Genomic DNA, 21,446 nt, shown 5'->3' on the forward strand with positions numbered 1-21,446 from the left:
TTGCATATGAGTAATTGATGGTCTGTAAAACTACTTGTAAAAGTAGTTCTATTAAAATTGAACAAGCCCAGATTGCAAGGTATTAAATTTGGTTTAGCTTTAGAACTGCGTTTTTATCTAAGTAACTTACATTCTATCTTTATAGATCAACCATGTGGTAGCTGAACGTGGGAAACTGTTCATAATCATTCCTACATTTTCCAAATTCATTCTTTAACAAGTTTCTACTCACAAATAACAATGTTTAATAGCTTGTCTAGAAAAGTGACTCAGTCTTTACACAGAAAGATCATTCTTTATTAATAATACCAGCAAACACAGATTAAAAAATCCCAATCAGTGAGTGCCTCATTTTGATACACAGAACTAAGAAAAGGGAATTTTTAAAACAATAAGATTTGGCTATTGTGGTTAGATTTTTAAAGGTGTTAGCTGGAGCACCTTGTGTTTAAAATCTTAAAACAACCAAAAGTGTAGTGGGCATTTTTGCCAAGCCAAGATACTGTTGTTGTTTTGTTAAGTGCCATCAAGTTGGCTCCAACTCATAGCAACCCTGTTTAGGGTTTCCAAGGAGCGAGTGATGTGTTTGAACTGCCGGCCTTGCAGTTCAAACTGACCTTATGGTTCAGTGCATTATCCTACAGCACCACACCAGGACTATAGTAATGTAAATCTAAAACAGAGCCTTAGTTTTGGGGGCTGTAGCCAACATCACTCAAGTTAAATTATTTCATGTCTTGGTTCATTTTAGTATCTCATTGACTTCTGATAACTAAAGGATTCTGAGAGCTTAGTAGGACCATCAGAGATGACCCAATATGGGACCTGGGCAGGTGAAAAAGCTGAGCTTGTAGGGAAGACAACAGGCAGTGATGGTGCACTTGGTGCAAACTGGAGAGGACACATCCTCTCTGCATAACTAGTATTCTACTTAAACATATTGCTGCTATTTGGGGTTTCAAGCCCATTATTTGTAGATTATCTGATTTTCTGAAATTTTTTAAGAAACTAGACTCTTTTACGAAACTCTGATTTTTCTAATGTTGACAGAATTAATTAAACTATATTCCATCATGTGCATCAAACTAAAGGCATTCACAGGCTACATTTAGACTCCAGACTGCCCATTTGCAAACTCCAACCTAGTCTAGTGCCATCATTTTCATAGTTGAGAAAACCAAATGCCAAAGACATTGCCTTCTGCCAAAGCAATTCGTCTCTGGATTCCCAGGCAGTTTCCAGCCAACTGCTACAATGTTTGCTCCTAAAAGGAATACAATATGCTTTCTTGATTTTTAGCTTTGCAAATCCATCATGCTACAATCTAATGAATAGCTTATTGAATCATACCAGTATAATGCCCTGCTTCTTTACTTGACCACCCTATATTTCAAATATTCATCAGAATTTTATTTCCTTTTAGGGGGTATTTAAGCCCCCTAAATTGTTATGTAGTATGAAAAGCAATGGCAAAATAGGAATTGTTTTGCTTTCTAATTTTAGAGAAATTAGTCCGTTTAACAGACATTATTTCTCAGTGGCTGAATGGCATTTAGTAACATGGAGTGCCTCTCCATCACCGAGCTGAAGCAGAAAAAGATGGCAATGCCATGTCAGGAGCTCACGCAGTCTCCGAGGAGATCGGAATCTTTATTGAAAGAGCTCGTATTTTGATTTCCGGATCAGGCGCTGAGCAGTTGATAAAGGAGAATTACTTGGCCATTATCAGAAGTAGTTGTATTTCCACAAAAAGCGGGTACTAAACAAGTGTTTATCTCTACAATGAGACTGATAGACTTCATACAGATTATAATTCAATCAGACACCTCGAACAGCATCCGGATTGGCTGGTGTAAAATGAACAAATCTCAGCCCTGCAGCCACAGCAAAATAAATACCTAGGGAAACATTTTATGTTTTCTGAATACAGGGAACACACGCTGGAAAGTGTTGCTCTTGGTTGTTATAAGCTATGTCCATAATATACAGACTATTTTTGTATGTGTACAATCCTCATAAAAATGTTATTAGCATAGAGCGCTAGTCATCTGTACCTTTGCAATTATTTGATAAAACATTCCCAAAGGTTTTAACGCACTTTTCAAATGTATTTCTTATTTCTTCATCACAGTGTTAGTAGTAGTGAGCAGGTGGCCTTCCTATACTATTTGAAATTTGCAGAAACTGAGAAATGAAGATTAAAAGTGTCATAGACACAAATTTACTTGAATACTCTATTTTGGACATCAACTTTTGCTATCAGAACTAGTTTGTGTGTGTCACTAAAAGAAGAGTATAGGATTTAAGACAGCCTAGGATTAGGTAGCATGCTGGCTTCGTCATTACTATCTGAGATCCTAAATCATGTCACAACTGTTCCATATGTAAGGTGGGGATAATGAGAACATCTACACTGAAAAGTGGCTGGAAAGGTCTAATGAAGTCGTTTAACAATGCAGTCAAACATTGGCACATTACAAGCAGGCAAAATACGAGGGGGCTGCAACAAATTCATGAAAAAAAATGGGATGAAAACACAATAGAATTTTCCCATGAATTTTTGGAAGCCCCTTGGATTATCTGTCATTGTTACTAATAACATATAAAGGCCCAAATGTATTAAGTCAGAGGTGTTGGATTATCGTGCTGTTGTTGTTAAGAGCTAGTAAGTCATTTCTGAAACATAGGCAGATGATATACCATAGAGTGAAACACTACTTGGTCCTGCACCTTCTCACAATCCTTGCCGTGTCTGAGCTCAGTGTTGCAGCCACTGTGTCAATCCATTTTGTGAAGGTCTTTCTCTTTTTTTTGTTTTTTGCTGACTCTCTAGTTTATCAAGCATGATTTCCTTCTCTATGGACTGATCCCTACGAATAACATGTCCAAAGTACCGGGTGTGGTGCTGTGGGTTAATGCGCCAGACTGCAAAGCTATTTGAACTGTAAGGTTGGCAGTTCAAGCTCACCAGTCACTCTTTGGAAATCCTATACAGGGTCGCGATCAACTTGACGGCACTTAACAACAACAACAACAATCCTTGCATCTAAAGAGCACTCTGGCTGTACTTCTTTCAATACAGATTTGGTCGTCCTTCTGGCAGTCCATGGTACATTCAATATTCTTTGCCAACACCACAATTTAAAGGCATCAATTCTTCTTTGGTCTTCCTTATGCATTGTCCAACTTTTGCATGCAATATGAGACAGTTGAAAATATCATAGTGCTGGTCAGGCGTACCTTAAATCCTCAAGGTGATATGTTTGCACCTTAATATGTTATAGACAGTTCTTCTGCCCAGTGCAGTGCACTGTCTTGTTTCTCAGATGTTGCTTCCATGGGCACTGATTATGGATCCAAATAAAATGAATTCCTGGAAAACTTCTGTCTTTTCTCTGTGTATATTACAATGTTGCTTATTGGTCCACTTGTAAGGACTACATGTTATATACTATAACCAACTTCCCACCAATAATCTAATCTGACAATTACTTGCTATCTACTATGTTTTCATATACCTCTCACTTTTCTAAAATCCTTCTTCATTTGTTATCGAATAGAAGAATTGTGTCTCCACAAAGAACTGATGCTTTTGCCTTTACAGCTTTTTAAAAGCTTTGCATCTTCAAACTCAGTGACATGGAGGCTCCTGGACTAGTGGGGACCGTCAGAACAGCCTCTGCATGGACCGGAGTCTGACAGGTAAAGAAGCCTTCTTAGGGGAGGGGCCAGGCTAGGCCTGGAAGGACAGATCCCTGTCAAGACAGTTGGCCACAGTCCTGTGCCTATGTAGAAAGAGTCCATTTGCCCTCCATCTTTCAAACTGGGCAGAATGGAGGGCCTATAGCATCATACTTTGCCAAGGACATTTATTGGTAGGTTGTTGTTGTTAGGTGCCATCAAGTTAGTTCCGACTCATAGCGACCCTATGTGCCTGGTCCTGCAGCATCCTCACCAATCGCTGTTAAACTTAAGCCCATTGCTGCTGCCACTGTGCCAATCAATCTCATTGGGGGTGGGGGTGTCTTCTTTTTTGCTGACTCTCCACTTTACCAAGCACAGTGTCCTTCACCAGGGACTGGTTACTCCAGATAACACATCCAAAGTATGAAAGACAAAGTCTTTCCATCCTGGCTTCAAAGGAGCATTCTGACTGCACTTCTCCCAAAACAGATTGTTTGTTCTTTTGGCAGTCCATAGTGCTTTTATGTGAAGGCATGTGGCTGGAATTTGGACATGATCAGGCTTGCAGATTTCAGGAAGTGGATTGACCTCCTAACAAGTCTCCTTGTGTTATAGATTAAATCGTGTCTCCTAAAATCTGTGCTGTAAATCCTAAACTTCTATACCTGTGGATGCAATCTGATTCAGGAATAGGACTTTGTTATGTTAGTATGATCTTCTCACTGTAAGGTCTGTTTTAAGTAAATCTTTGTTGAGATATAACAAAGGGCAGATTAGGCACAGAGAAGAAAGTATAAGCAGGATAGGAAGATACACACCACATGAAGATCACTGAGGGAAGCGGGGGACAGATGCTGAAAAGACACAAGGACCTTCCCCCACAGCTGATAGAGAAAGCCTTCTCCTAAACTCTGAGCAAATATATTTCTATTCATTAAAGACATTCACTTGTGGTATTTCTGTTATAGCAGCACTACATAATCACAACACTCTGCTTCTACCCTTGCCTTCATACAATCTATTCTCTGCTCCACAGTAGAGTGGTCCTTTATATAGATGAGTCAGGTCACATGAGCTCGCCGTTCAAAACCTTCCATAGCATCCCCTACCTCACCAGAAGAAAACCTGACATCTTTACAATGGCCTGTGAGTCCCTGTATGCTTTGGTACCAGGTCATGCCTGTGTCATCTCCCTTGTCTCCCTTTCATTCACTCTGTTCCAGTCACACTCTACTCATGGTCATTCCTGAAAAACATCAGGCTTAAAACATCTTCCCTCAAGTTATCGACAAAGGAACTTAGCTTGACCAGCGTACATATTACTATGCTCTCTAATACTGCTCTCTGCTTTATTAGGCACTTCCTTTTTGCTCTAGCATTCTCTATAATTTTCTTACTGTTATGTCAATTATTGGTGATCTGTAGCTAAAATGTATGAGTGATCTGTAGCTAGTATGTATCTGTAGCTGCATGAATGAGTTCACGGTTGTGGTTCACTGGTGTATCCTAAGTGCCCAAGAGAGTAGCTTGTACCTACCAGTGCTTAGACATACTTGTTAGATGAGTGAATGAATGAGTGACTGAGTAAATACCGGAATGAGAACATACACATACCCACTCCTGGCTCCCAGCATGGGAAGAGCAGCCAGCCAGAGTGAGAACTGGCTGGAGCAACTCATTTCCAGAGTGTAAAACCTCCTGTTAACACCTTGCAGACACAAACAGGCCTGCTGCTTTCTCCAAGTGCCAGTCTGAAAATGGACTGCAGGTTTAGTTCATTTATCTTTGAAAACTTCCAGCACCTTTCACAGAACATCAGGTCAAGCTAAACCTTCAAGTATCCTGACCCTGCACTGGAAACTAACAAGCTTTGAGAACCTGAAAAAGTTAATTGACTTCACTGTTGTTGGTAAGTACCATTGAGTCAGTTCCAACTCATAAGGACCCTGTATAGGGTTTCCAAGGAGCAGCTGGTGAGTTTCAACCACCAGCCTTGTGGTTCAAATAGCCCTTGAGTTCCAGTGCTTATCCTACAGTGCCACATCAGGACTCCAACAGACTTCCCTAGTGTCCAGTACAATGAATGACAACTAATTTTTCTTTCAGCTGTAAAAATCTCAGGATTAAAAAAAAGTGAAAGCAAGTGAAGCTTTGAATGACCACCCATTTCTTACCTCAACCAAGACTTGGAAATGTCCATATGTCCAAAATGTCCAAAATGTAACAGCTCAACCTAACTGGTCAGACTCATGAAAGGAGTGATAATAAATGTTAGATGTGGTGGACCTAGAATGAATTGTTACTGTCTCAGGTGATACGCTGAAAGGTGATCTCAAAACTACAGAAACGCTATCTTTGAACTTGGAACCCTATCCCTGGACAAGTGGAAACCCTTTCTATAGATAACATTTAAATAGGTATCGTTCTCTGCTTGCCATATGCTGCAGCTTAAGGCAATACATGGATCACTGCTAAAATATTAGATTTTTTAAACAATCCAGGAGTTATAGAGGGAGGGACACAGGCATTCCAAATCATGCCACCTTGTCATAGCCTGTTGAATATGAACTCTCACACTGGAAATCTCAAAAGTACTTCTAGCAACCAGACTTGTACCAAAACCTTCACAAAATAATTATTTGTCAACATCATGTACCCATCCATAGTGCTGAAGAAGACACTGAAATTCATAGGACACAATTCTTGTCCTCAGAGTTGAGTGTCCTTATAAGAGACAAAAAGAACCCAATGCAGAGCACAAGAGCAACATCCAAAATCAAAAACCAGGAACAGCAGGAGTGTCCAGGTACAGAGCTTTAGAGTAATAAGAAAATACAGACATGACAAAGAAAAAAGGTTTTACAATTGATTACATTACTGAGACTACTATCTAGAGACAAATATCCTAAAGGTAACTGGTGTGTTTATCCCAGACATCCCCCCTCCTGACGCCAATATGTGTGTGTGTGTGTGTGTGTGTGTGTGTGTGTGTAAACACGAGCATATATCTATCTAGGAGGGACCAGTCGCTGGAGAAGGATATCGTGTTTGGTAAGGTAAAGGGTCAGAGAAAAAGAGGAAGACCCCCAGCGAGATGGCTTGGCAAAGTGGCAACATCAATGGGCTCACATGTGGCAACAATTGTGAGGTTGGCCCAGAATCAGGCAGTTTTTCATTTTGTTGTGCACAGGGTCATTATGAGTTGGTACTGACTTGATGGCACCTAACAACAACAAATCAATCTATCTATCTATTGATGTACTATCGATCTTTCCTTTTTCTTTTTTCCCCACAGAAATGAGAGCATACTTTAATTACAGTCTCTAATTACAGCCTTTTATTTATCCTTTTAAATAATAGTATAATTGTTCATGCTTGCTCATTTATAAATATAGATCTATGTCATTTTAATTGGCTACATGCTGTTAAGCCAGTTCTAACTCATAGCAAACTTCTATACAACAGAAGAAAACACTGCTCAATCCTGCACCATCCTTGCCATCATTGCTGTTTTAGCCCATTGTTGCAGCCCTGTGTCAATTCATCTCATGGAGGGTCTTCCTCTTTTTCACTCACCCTCTACTTTACCAAGCATCCAGGGACTGGTCCTTCCTGTTAACATGTCCAAAGTACCTGAGATGAAGTCTTGCCATCCCTGCTTCTAAGACTGTACTTCCTTCAACACAGATTTGTGTCCCTTAATGGGCATAACAGAATTTACTTGAGTGATTTCCCATTGGTTAACTTGTAGATACAAGGGGGCTGCAAAAACTTAGTGGAAAAATTCTATTATCTTTTAATTCCATTTTTCCATGAACATTTTGAATCCCTGTCTTTCACACACATATGAACAGACCCACAAGACTAAGTCAAAAACCAATGCTACTAAATCATAGAAACCTTTATTAAAATTATCAAAATGCAAAGCCATTGTTTCTCAACAAATCCCCCAGCTAGGTTTATATATTTCTTAAGGTGGCGTCCCATCTCTCTAACCCTTCTCTGAATAACTTAGTTATCTTTGATTTGTACTATGTCCAAATGATATTTTTGAGGGGTTCAAATTGTGTTCCTTTTCAGTCTTCATTGAGTTTTTGGAACAAAGAGAAGTTTGAAGAGGCAAGTTCAGGGCTATAGGGTGGATGGATTAAGCATTCCCAACAAAATTTTTATAACAAAGGTCTTTGCTACCCTCAAAGAATTGGTAGGTACACGGTCGTAACAGAAATAACTTCAGTGGAACTTTACTGGCCTTTTTCTTACCAATGCATTTTTCAATTTTGTTTAAAATTTCTCCATAATAAGCCTCTGTGATCATCCTGTGTCCTTTGAGAAAATTTATCACAATTATCTATTTGGGATCCACAAAAGACAGTCACCATAACCTTCTGAGCTGGCCTCTCTGTCTTGAACTGAACTAAACAGATAACCTTTTCAGAAGATGCTGTTTTGATTGGACCTTAACACGTTATGGAGACTATGACAAGTGTATTACTGAAGAGAACTGGTCTGCAGCCACCTACTGACTGCAGAGACATGCTTAAACACGATTTTTTGTGTTTCTTCCTTTTTTTTTTTTTTTAAAAAAATAAACCTATGTACATATAAAATGGAGCCCAAGTAACAACAGTTTTTGACTTACCCTTATGTGTGTGAACATACACACAAGTATAGATGTAATTGCAATTATATTTGTACCAATATCTATTTCAAGGAACTATGGTATGATTGCCCACTCTGGGTACATTATTCTTTTTCAATCTTTGCCAACTGAATAGGTAAGAACAGTATCTAATATGTGTTTTATTTTGCATTTATATTATCTGTAGGATTCCATTTTGAAAACATCTTCTTTAGTAATTACTATTTCTTATTTTGTTAGTTGCTGCCTTTTCTTTAACACAATCTATTGGTGTTATTGTTGTTATGTGCCATTGAGTTGGTATCTATTGATAGTGACACTATGCACAACAGAAGAAAACATTGGCCGGTCCTGGGCCAACTTCACAATAGTTGCTACTCCTGAGCCTATCGCTGCTGCCACTGTGCCAATCATTCTCCTTGGGGGTTTTCCTCTTTTTCTCTGCCCCTCCACTTTACAAAACATGGATAGCCTTCTCCAGTGACTGGTCCTTCCTGATATATGATATGTCCAAAGTATAAGAGATGAAGTCTGGCCATCCTGGCTTCCAAGTAGCACTCTGGCTGCATTTCTTCCAACAGATCTGTTTGCTCTTTTGGCAGTCCATGGTACTTTCAATCTTCTCCTCCAACACCATAACTCAAATACATCAATTCTTCTATGGTCTTCCTCATTGACTGTCCAACTTCCGCATACATATGAGGTTACTGAAAATACCATGGCTTGTGTCAGGTGCACCTTAGTCTTCAAACTGAAAGATTTGCTCTTCATCACTTAAAAATGGTCTTGTGCAGCAGAATTGCCTAATGTAACACATTGTTTGATTTCTTGACTGTTACTTCCATGAATGTTGATGGTTGATCTGAGCAAAATGAAGTCTTTGATAACTTCAATCTTTTATTCCATTTATATGGCTCTTACTTATTGGTCCAGTTGTGAGGATGTTTGTTTTTTTACATTGAGGTGCAATCCATACCAAAGGCTGTGGTCTTTGCTCTTCGTCAACAAGTATTTTAAGTCCTCTTGGCTTTCAGCAAGCAAGGTTGTATCGTCTGTATATCTCAGTTTGTTAATGAGTCTTCCTCCAATTCTGATGCTTTGTTTTTCTTCATATAATCCAGGTTGAATAACTATGGTGAAAGAATACAACCCTGGCACACATCTTCCCTAATTTTAAACCATTTGGTGTTCCCTTGTTCTGTTTGACCAACTGTCTCTTTGTTTATGTACAGGTTCCTCATAAGCACAATTAATTGTTCTGGAATACTCATACTTCACAATGTTGTCCATAGCTTGTCATGATTCACACAATCAAAAGTCGTTGCATAGTCAATAAAGCACAGGTCAACATCTTTCTGGTATTCTCTGCTTTCAGCTAAGATCTTTCTTACCTCAGCAATGGTATCCCTAGTTCCATGTCCTCTTCTGAAACTGGCTTGGACCTCTGGAAGTTCTCTGTCAATGTATGCATTATCTTTAGTAAAACTTTATTCCCATAGGAGATCGATGATACTGTCTGATAATTTCTGCATTCCATTGGGTCACTTCTCTTTGGGATGAGTACAAATGTGGATCTCTTCCAGTCAGTTGGCCAGGTAGTTGTCCTACAAATTTCTTGGCATAGATGAGTGAGTGCCTCCAATGCCGCACTAGTTTTTTGAAAGATTTCAATTGATATTCCATCAATTCCTAGTTCCTTGTTTTTTTGCCAATGCCTTTAATGCACCTTGGACTTCTTCCTTCAGTGTCATTGGCTCTTGATCATATTAGTAGTTTTATAATTTTCCAAGTAATTAAAAAAATTTCTCCATCTCTGAAAGCTACTGAACTCATTGCTTATCTTATAACTATTTCTACCTAAATTAGTTGTTTACAGTTTTACTTGATTTATAACTTTTTTGTAATAAGAGCAATTTTAAAAATGATAGTCATATCCAATTAAAATTTTATTTTATGGTTTATGTCTTTGTTATCATACATCACTCTTTATAATTTACAATCACTTTTATTTTCTATGATTTTTATATTTTTAATTTTTACATTTTTATCTATTATAAATTTATGAGGCCAGAAAATAAATTCTTACTATAACTTGTTCAGAACTCACATACAAATATTGAACATCAATGTGATAATAAAAAATGGGTTTACTTGCTCCAAAGTACAGTTTTATTTGAAATTTGGGATGAGTTCTTATGGGGGAAAAAATTCCAAGAAGTACTTTTCATTCCAAAATATTATGGTATCAATACCAAATGACATAAAAATCTGGCTATTCTTCAGAGCTAACACTATTATTTCCTTTTTGGTCACTAATTGTGTTCACTGCATATGCTTGTCTTCTCAGCTGGACTACAAACATTAAAAGGCATTAGGGAACGAACTTCTTCTACCCAAGACAGAGCTCTATGAGAAACTGGCCATAAGACAGTCATCTCTGAATGTACAGTTTATTTACCACAGTGTTTAGCATATCACAGGCACATGACAACTTAGTGAATTCTGTGTTAGACATATACTAATGTCTTACCAAAATGACCAAAGTGGTAAATGGTTAAAAGTATTTTCAGAGCCATAATCCAGCTGTAACATCTGATTCAATGAACAGAGGTTCAGAAAATAAGAAAAAAGAATAGTAAATCAGGTTGTAGTCTTCTAATGAATGGGCCTACACTGTGAGTGGTTATGAAACTGGCAAGGAAGGGTCAAATCAAGAAAATATGATAAGGCAGGGAGAGCTAACTGATTAAAGCTCCAATGACAGAAAACAGGAAGGTGAGAACAATCAGGGCAGGGTGGGATAGAGACAGGAGATAATGGCTTTGGTATCAGACACACTGAATTTTTAATATCAGAGTTGTTGTTGTTGTTAAGTGCCATCAAGTCGGTTCTGACTCATGGTGATCCTGTATAGGATTTCCGAGGAGTGACTGGTGTGTTTGAACTGTCAATCTTGTGTTTTGCAGTCCAGCACTGATCCTACAGCATCACACCAGGGGTCCTATCAGTAGGGCATTTAGAGTTGTGTGGTTGACTGTCAATGATACAGGGCGGGACATATAGGTAAGAGGCCAATGAAAGCAAGAGAGGGAAGCAATATTTACACATACGTACCTACATGGGCAAGGAGCTCTGGTAGCGTAGTGGTTCCGAATCGGGCTGCGAGCTGCAAGGTCAGCAGTTAGAAACTACCAACTGTTCCGCAGGAGAAAGATGAGGCTTTCTGCTCCCGTAAAGATTTATAGCCTCGGAAACCCTGTACAGGGTCACTGTGTGTCGGAACCAACTCAACGGCACTTAACAACAACAATAACAACCTACATGGGCAGTTTGAGACCACCCAGAGGTGCCTCAAAAGAAAGATCTGGCAATCTATTTCCAAAAAATCAGCCATTGAAGACTAAGGAACACACAGCTCAACTCTGACACACACCGGGTTCCTATGCGTTAGAGCTGCCTCCATGGTAACTGGTCTACCACTGTATGACACTGCACTAAGTCTTTTGCTCATAGAATTGGAATTTAAATTGCAGAGTCATCGGTATACTAGCATTAGGAGAAAGAATCACCCAGAGATTGATTTGGTCCTAGCTCCATCATTTCTAGCTTTATAAACCTTAAGGGTAGTTTATTTATGTTCACTGTAAATCTGAGTTCCCTTATCCCAGAAATGAGGCAATAAAAATGCCTACCTCAAAGAGATGGGAGAAATTATATAGTCTGTAAATAGTACATAGCATGGTGTAGAAATTTTTAATAAAGAGTCAAAATTAGTGGATAAAATAGAAAATTTAAACACTGGTTTAGGGAGTGTTGTACACAGAAGAAAGATGTTGTTGTTAAGTGTTTCTGAGTCAGTTCCAATCCATAGCGACCCTGTATAAGGTTTCTGAGCTTAAACTGCTGACCTTGCAGTTCAAACAACAGAGATCTCAAAAAGATAGATAATCAGGGAAATGGGAGAAAACTTTAAAAACACAACACTACAAAAATCATGAGGGCTAGATATTTCAAAGAAGTAAGTGTTTAATCAGACTCAACAATAAGGACCCGTGCAAAGTCTTCATGTAAGTAAAGTAAATGTCCACACTGCTACATACCCAGAGCTGGTCATCCATGCCTGGAGGGTTCTTTTTGATAAAAGCACCATAGTATGTAGCAATATTTCGGTGATGAGAATACTTCTTCAACATGTTAATTTCTTGCTTGATTTCTTCCTCTTCATCCTGCATTGAAACAATAAATATTTTCCCATTAAAATCCATTATCTTTAGTAGGATTCTATTTTTCATCACTGTCTCTAAGAACTAAGGAATAAGTTCCTTTTAAGGTTTTTCCTTCCATGGTGATAAATCAGCATAATTTTTATATATGACTATAAAGAGAAGAAATCCTGTTATGGCACTGTAGGATAAGCACTGGATTGCTAACTGCAAGATCAGCAGTTCACACCCACCAACCATTCCTCAGGAAACCTATACAAGGTCGCTGAGTTGGAACCAACTTGACTGCATTGAACAACAATAAAGAGAATGTTTACAAAACAATACACTGAAAGTCCAAAGGGGTGTTCTGTTTATACAGAAAACATATATGGCATTCGACCTGCAGGAAACATAGCACCTCATCCCTCATGTGGATGAGAACAAGGTACTGAGACAACATTCACTCCGTGCCTTTGGGAATGATGTCCACCGAAACCCACACCTATGGCCACCAACTCTTAGCAATCTGACAGAGCAAAGTAAAACAGTCCCACAGGGTTTCCTAGGCTGTAACCTTTACAGAAGTAGACTGCCACATCCTTCTCTTACAGAGAGGTTGGATTAGAACTGACCACCTTTCAGCTAGCAGCCAGGTACTTAACCACTGCGTTAGCACGGCTCTTTAGGAAACAATGTCCATCGAGAGCTGATCACTAATTTTATCTGATACACGATAGACTGAGAAAAGTGAAAAGAAAAAAAAAGAGAGGCTGTTAGATTTATAATATGTTAGGCTCACTTTCTTTGAAACCTGTCATAGTTAAAGTGAATTGAGTTGGTTCTGATCTGTAGCAACCCCATGTGATAGAGCAAAACTCCCCCATAGAGTTTTCTTGGCTGCAGTCTTCATGGAGACAGAATGCCAGATCTTTCTTCCACAGAACCATTAGGTGGGTTCAAACTATCAACCTTCCGGTTAACAACCCAGCACTAAGCCACGGAGCCACCAAGATTCCTTTCAAGCCTACTTTTATTGAAGTACTTGATTGAAGAGGATTAAAGTCAGATGGGAAAGCTCGGAGGAAGTTCACAAAGCAAGAGTATCCACCGTACCTTCAGGAAACTACAAACATGAAAGGGGGACATGACGGGGTGACATAGAACTCTCCAATAGAGTGTTGCATTCTTTGTGAGTTTCAATTTGGAAACCACCAAGACAGGCATTTTAGAGCTCCCCATTGTGGCGAGTGTAATTTTAAAAATGATTTTAATTTCTTGCTTTTAAAAAATAAATAAAGAAATAAAGAAAAATCCACCAAGTACAGGGAGTCTCCATATATACACCTCCTCCAACCCTCTGTACATGATTTTTCCTATTACCATCTTGCCTTCCTGTGGTATACCTGTTACAGATGATGAACTGATAAGGATATATGACTGTTAACTAACAGTTTACATTAGGACTCGAGTTTTGTGTTGCACAGTCCTATGAAGCATGACAACTGCTTCATGGCATGTGCCGCCATTACAGTAGCAGACAAAATCGTTTCACTGCCCTGAAAACGCTCTACACTCCATCCAGCCCACACTTTTGATTCTAATGGCTACAAAAAAACAGCATTTCATTTTTTAAGTTAGTGGATTATGTTTCTATTCCAGGATCATTGTTTAAGATACAGCAGTAACAATGGCCATACTTGAGTGTAAGAAGCTACATTATCATGGTTTGGAAGAACCCACAGTCCCTCTCGGCATTCCCGGCCCCCTCTATCCATCTTCAAAAGCTGCCTTCCCGTGTCCCCACATTCTGGGCCCTTCTGTAACCTCTGTCCTCATTCTCTTCTTCACATAATTTCTACTGATCGTTTGTGACTGAGTTTAAAAGACACTGCTCAGGGATGTCTTCCCTAACCCTTCAGGCAATGCAAGTCCTCAATATATCCTGTCATAGCCCCTACACATTCTCACCACATATGTTGGTACAGTATGAAGGTGTCTCTCTTCTCCATGGGTTGGAAGCTCTCCTCTGCCTTCAGATCTCAGTTCTAGAGCCCCTTCCCCAGAGAAGCCTCCCTCTTCAATCTGGCTTGGTGCTAGACCCTGCTTATCTTCTATGGCTCTTCCTTTGTCAAACCTATCAGGATTGAAATCCACATTTGACTGATGATTGGATTAAAGTCTTTATTCCCTTGCAGTTCATAACAGCCATAAACACAGAAGTCCTGCGTGCTTTTGTTCTCTATTATATCCACAGCACCAAGTAAACTGCTTGTGAATAGACTGAATAAAAGAAAGAATACCTGCAAAGGGCCGAGCCACTTAGAGCAGCAGGATGATGCTTACAAGAAACCGTTAAAAATAGGATGAGGAGAGCGATAAAATGCTGACATGTGCTGATCACACAGAACTGAGTCTTAGTAAAAATAATAATAATAAAAATGGAGATTTGAAAACCTAGGGGAACTAAAGCATGTTACACACACATCACATGGCTTAACTATGTCAAAAACCAGGTAACCACCTCAAAACAGCATTGATGATTGGGATGCTGAGCTAAGGGGAAGCACGTGGTCCTAACAACAAGGAGGGGAATGGAGTGGTTGAGGGGCTGAGATGATGACTGAAGAGATGGTGGCATACAGCAGACCACAGCCCTTTTCCCGGCAGCTTTCAGAAACTGCCCACACCTTTCCCATAAGCCTTTGAAGAGACAGATCTTCACTAAACTGCAATTGCCAGGTTCCCATTTGTTGAGGGGTCTCTGCAGTGTACTCAGGCATCTTACTATGGTGCATATTGCTATTTTAAACACACCACATGAGGCCAAATAATTCTGGATGGATGTAGGAAGTGAGCTAATGTACTTTGAAGAAGCCTGCTTAGAAGGGGGGAAAACAAACCTCGGGGTTTCTATGAGCAGGAGGGCACTGACAGCTGCTTAGATTAAAGAGGCAGACATGTGAGGTGGTAAAGGACACTCAGCATTCTCCAAATGCAGCCTGCCAGCCTCCACTTCAGTCCTTCTCACTGGGAATTCAGACTGCTTCCACAAGCTCTGACTGCCTGCCTGTCATCAAGAGGATGTGGGAGAACTAGAGAGGGGGAAAAACTGCCTGAAAAAAACTTACCATATCATTAAGAAAATAACTTATGAAACAGATAAATAGCAGTGTAATTTAGCATATAATTAAATCCAACATAAATAGTATTAGAAGTCAGCACATTTTCCATCATACTGCAAACGTAAACTGAGGCAACATGGTGATAAGGAAATTGTATGCCCGGAGTTTAGGAATAAAGGATAAAGGTAGGCAGGTGGGACACATGCTGAGTTTGGGCTCCACCCCTCTTGGGCAAATAACATACCTTTTGGTAGCCTAGGTTTTCTCATCTAAAATAAGATACAGATATTATACTTGTTGTTAAGTGCTGCTGAGTTGATTCCAACCCCTTTATAGTTTCTGAGGAGCAGCTGGTGAGCTTGAACTGCCAACTCTGAAGTTTAAAGTGACTTTGCAGTCCAGCACATTAATCCACAGCACCGTAACAGGCCCCAGAGATTATAGTACTAGGATTAAATGTCCCAGATTTTAGTAATAATTGAATGAGGAGTGTGTGTGTTATAAAATATAATAAAAATAAACATGATTGTTAATGTTCTCAATGAAAAAATACATTTTAAGAAACATAGAAGTAATAGGAATGGCACTGTTCCCCAACACAATTATGGAACCACTGTGGACCATAATTATGTAACTTTAATATAGTCCTGGTGTGGTGGTATAGGATAAACACTGGACTGGTAACTGCAAGGTAGGCAGTTCAAACCCACCAGTCACTCTTGGAATTCCCATACAGTGTTGCTATGAGTCAGACTGACTCAGTGGTATTCAACAACAACAACAATATAGAATTTTGCACAACAACATCAACATAGAACCTTGACCTTGATATTCTATGGCCTTATAAATAAGCATGCAATTTCTCAGTGCTCTGGGGTTGTTTTTTCTGATTTCTTGTCTAGGGCAATGATGGTAATGTGTTATTTAGTGAAACTGAAAAAGAGGCATTTGCCAGCACTACAAGAACTCATTTAACTATGCCACATATAGGCTATCCTATCATAATATGGATCCTTAAGAGAGATGAGTTAAGATGCTTTCAAAAAGACAAAGAAGAAAACACCTGTGGCTAGGATTAGACTCAAGAGGTATAAGGGAAGGATGTCTGCTCTCCTTCCTGTATGTGGCCTATTCCTGGGTCATAAGTACTGAACAGCACAGGTTTCATGTTCACTGGCAAGGTAAAGACCACAGAATTCTAAGAGGAAAAAAAGAAGGAAAAAATGGTGCCAAATCGTCACAAATATAAAGGAGAGTAACTTTAATAAGCAGAGTCTGGTACTTAGAAATAACCACAACTTCAATCAGAAGACTTCAAATTTAGTCAAAGTTGATTTACTATGTACCCTTAGGTAAATCAGTTAAGCTCTTTGAATGTCAGTTATTTTTACCTATAAAGGGAATAAGAATGCATATCTAAGTCAACTCTCAAGGCTTAGAAATGATTAAGTGCTTAAACATAGCATTACTAGCAGCGTAAAGAAGATTACTTCTTTTCTTCAAGATTATTGGAGTTGATTTATTGCTTAGTGTTTGTGGTCAGACTGAAAAAGATGGCCACCATATTTGGAAGTCTCCTTCCTCTAGAAGTCAAATCCAGTTCACCTTCTCTGTGAATCTAGGCTTGGCCATGTGCCTTGACACCAACAAACATGATGTACACAGAGACTTGAAAAGTAGTTGTGCATTGTAACTTGCTTTCTCAATTGCTTGCAGGGAACCCTCCCTGCTCCATGAGAAGCCAGGGCTGGACTCCCAAAATATGAACAATCTTGTGGAGAGACTGAAATTTTACAATACAAGTAGATGGATAATTCCAGGAGATGTTTGAAGCCATTGATTACCTTTGGTGACGATACCAAGATCATGACCTTGGTTCTAAAATATAGCCAAAGCCACCATAATGTCATTCTTACCATGTACCAAGGGCTATGCTAAGTGTGTTATCACATCTTATATAATACTCAAAACAATTCTCAAGTGTTGTGAATATCCTATTTTACAGTTGAGAAAATTGAATCTCAGAGAACACAAACACACCCACCGTCATCGAGTTGATTCCAACTCATAGTTGCTACTCAATAGGACACAGTAGAAATGCCCATGGGATTTCCAAGGCTGGATGATTAGAAGCAGACTGTTATATCATCCCCCAGTGTAGTGGCTGGCAGGTTAGATCTGCCAATCTTTCAGTTAACATCTAAGTGCTTTACTAAACTGCCAGAGCTCCTAGAGTCCATGTAATATTTCTAAATTCACTCATATTTTAAGTGCTACAGGTAAGGAGTCCTGGTGTGGTGCTGTGGGTTAATGCACCAGACTGCAAAGCCATTTGAACTGCAAGGTCAGTGGTTCAAGCTCATCAGTCACTCCTCAGAAACCCTATACAGGATTGCTAAGGGTCAGAACTGACTTGACGGCACTTAACAACAACAACAGGTAAGGTGTAAGCTCCAATCTGTCTGACTTCAAAATCATAACTGTTAATTCTATACCCCAAAAAAACAAAATAAAATCCAAAAAACTGTTTTAGAAGGGCAATTATCCCAAGTCGACGAAAACCAAAGCTATTAATCATGATAAAAGAGTTTAAAAGTATCTTAAACCAGAACTGAAAAGAAACTTGCCTTTGGTCCTCCATTACAGGAGCTTCTTGTTGTTGTTGTTAAGTGCCATCGAGTCAGTTCTGATTCATAGGACCCTGTATAGGTTTTCCAAGCAGCAGTTGGTGAGCTTGAACCGCCGACCTTTTGGTTCAAATTAACTTTGCAGTCCAGCGCATTAACCTGCAGCATCATGTTGTCAAACGCCATGAATCTATTCCAACTCATAGCGACTCTGTGTACAGGGTTTCCAAGGAGTAGCTGGTGGGTTTGAATTGCCAACCTTTTGTTTCACAGCCTGGTGTTTATCCTACAGCACCACACCAAGTCCAAAGGAGCTTATTAGCACACCATAATATCTGCTTATGAATTATCTCAGTGGCTACAGGAGGAATTTTACGTTGCATATTTATTACACAGGGGAATACACTTTAAGCACTGACAATATACCAGGGCTTAAAAAAAATAAAATGATAGGTAATTTAATGTTGCTGTGTTCTGTCTATAACAAAGACTTTGTCAGACATTTAACTCTTAATCTGTTGTTGTTAGATGCCTTCCAGTAGGTACCAATTCTTAGCGACCTTACGCACAACAAAACGAAACACTGCGTGGTCCTGCTCCAACCTCACAACTGTTGCTATGCTTGAGCCCATTGCTGCTGGCACTATGCCACTCCATCTTACTGGGGGGTCTTCCTCTTTTACCAAATAAACCCTCTACTTTACCAAGTGATGTCCATCTCCAGGGATTGGTTCTTCCTGATAATATTTTCTAGGTATGAGAGATGAAGTCAAGTCTAGCCACCCTAGATTCCCAGGAACATTATGGCTCCTTAAGAGATTTGTTTTTTCTTTTGATAGTACATGGTACTTTTATATTCTCCTCCAAACCATAAATCAAATGCATCAATTCTTCTATGGTCTTCCTTATTCACTGTCCAACTTTCACATGCATATGAGGTTACTGAAAACACCATGGCTTGGGTCAGGTGCACCCTTAGGCCTCAAACAGACATCTTTGCTCTTCAGCACTTTAAAGAGGTCTTGTGCAGCACATTTGCCTAATGTAATATGTTGTTTGATTTCTTGAATACTGCTTCCATGAATATTGATGGTGGGTGGATCTAAACAAAATGAAGTCTTTGAAAACTTCAATCTTTTCTCCATTTATATGGATGTTGTTTATTGATCCAGTGGTGAGGATTTTTACTTTCTTTAATTGAGGTGTAACACATACCAAAGGCATCTTTCATTGATGTCATCAGTAAGTATATTAAGTCCTCTTCACTTTCAGCAAGCAAGGTTTTATCATCTGTATACCACAGGTTGTTAATGAGTCTTCCTCCAATCCTGATGCTAGCTTTTTATTCATAGAACCCAGCTTCTCGGATTATTTGCTCAGCACACAGACTGAAGAAGTATGGTGAAAGAATACAACCCTGGCACACACCCTTTCTAATTTTAAAACATTCAGTGTTCCCTCATTCTGTTCAGACAATTGCCTCTTGGTCTATGTACAGGTTCCCCATGAACACAATTAAGTATTCCAGAATACTCATTCTCTGCAATGTTGTCCAGAACTTTTCATGATCCATACAATCAAAAGCCTTTGCATAGTCAATAAAGCACAGGTAAACATCTGTCTGGTATTCACTCTTCTCAGCCAAGATCCATCCGACAACAGCAATTATATCCATTATTCCACATGCTTTTCTGAACCCAGCTTGAATCTCTGGAAGTCCTCTGTCAACGTATGGTTGATGTTGTTTTTGCATTATCTTTAGCAAAATTTTATTTGCATTCATAATTAATAACATTGTCTGATGATTTCCACATTCCATTAATCACTTCTCTTTGGAAAGGGCACAAATATGGGTCTCTTGAAATCAGTTGGCTAGATAGCTGTCTTCCAAATTTCTTGAGATAGGTATGTGTCTGCAGTGCTGAATCAGTTTGTTGAAATATTTCAATTTGTACTCTATCGTTTCCCTGAGCCTTGTTCTTTGCCAATGCCTTCAGTGCTACTTGGACTTCCTCCTTCAGTGTCAGTGGATCTTGAAGATATGCTACACCTCTTAAAATGGTTGTACATCGAGCATTTCTTTTTGGTACAGTTATTCTGTATATTTCTTCCATCTTATTTTGATGCCTTCTGCATTCAATATTTTCCCCATGTTGTTGTTTAAGCACCGTTGAGTCAGTTTTGACTCATAGAAACCCTGTATAGGGTTTCCGAGCAGCAGCTGGTGAGCTTGAACTGCCAACCTTGCAATTCAAACCAATTTTGCAATCCAGTGCATTAACCCACAGTGCCACACCAGGAGTTCCATAGAATCCTTCAATATTGAAAGTCAAGGCTTGAATTTTTTCTTCAGTTCCATCACATTAAGAAATGCTGAGCCTATTCTTCCCTTTTGGTTTTCTAACCCCAAACTATTGCACATTTTGTTAGAATATTTGACTTTGTCTTCTTGAGCTGCCCTTTGAAATTATTGTATTCAGCTCTTTTACCTTCCAATTTCTTCCATTTGCTTTATGCTTCAGAGCAAGTTTCAGAGGTTCTTATGACATCATTGTGGTCTTTTCCTTCTTTGTTTTCTTAATGACCTTTTGCTTTATGATGTTCTTGATGTCATCCCAACTCTTCTGGTCTTTGGCCATTAGTGTCTAATTCATCAAATCTGTTCTTCAGATGATCTCTAAATTCAGGTGGCATATGTTCAAAATCATATTTTTGGCTCTCATGGACTTGTTTCAATTTTCTTCAGCATCAGGCTGTACATGAAAAATTGATCATCTTTTTGATAGCCTGTTTTTGATTTCTGTGTTTTCCATATGGTGAGGTCCATGTGTATAGTCGCCCTGTTTGTTGGTTTAAAAAAAAGTATTCGCAATGAAGAAGTCATTGATCTTGCAAAATTCTATCATGCAATCTCCAGCATCATTTCTATCACCAAGACCATATTTTCCAAAAACTAAACCTTTCTCTTTGTTTCCAACCTTTGCATCCCAATCACCAATAATTATCAATACATCTTGATTGCATGTTTGATCAATTTCAGACGAAAGAAATTGGCAGAATTCTTCAATTTCATCATTACTGGCTTTAGTGGTAGCTGTGTAAATTCGAATGACAGCTGTACTAACTGGTCTTCCTTGTACACATATGGATATTATCCTATCACAGA

At 39.1% G+C, this 21,446-nt stretch overlaps 1 protein-coding gene across 8 annotated transcripts in view; it reads right to left on the reverse strand.

Annotated features, from left to right (window-relative positions):
* TNIK (TRAF2 and NCK interacting kinase) overlaps positions 1-21,446 on the reverse strand; it is a 549,276-nt gene that overhangs the window by 204,065 nt on the left and 323,765 nt on the right. For all 8 annotated transcript variants that reach the window (XM_006861839.1, XM_006861838.1, XM_006861835.1 and 5 more), the window contains exon 4: positions 12,427-12,552. In XM_006861839.1, coding sequence (XP_006861901.1) covers positions 12,427-12,552 — 126 coding nt within the window. The remainder of the gene's footprint in view (positions 1-12,426; positions 12,553-21,446) is intronic.

The sequence above is a fragment of the Chrysochloris asiatica genome, unplaced genomic scaffold, assembly GCF_000296735.1.
Source record: "Chrysochloris asiatica unplaced genomic scaffold, ChrAsi1.0 scaffold00043, whole genome shotgun sequence".
Taxonomy (NCBI): Eukaryota; Metazoa; Chordata; class Mammalia; order Afrosoricida; family Chrysochloridae; genus Chrysochloris; species Chrysochloris asiatica.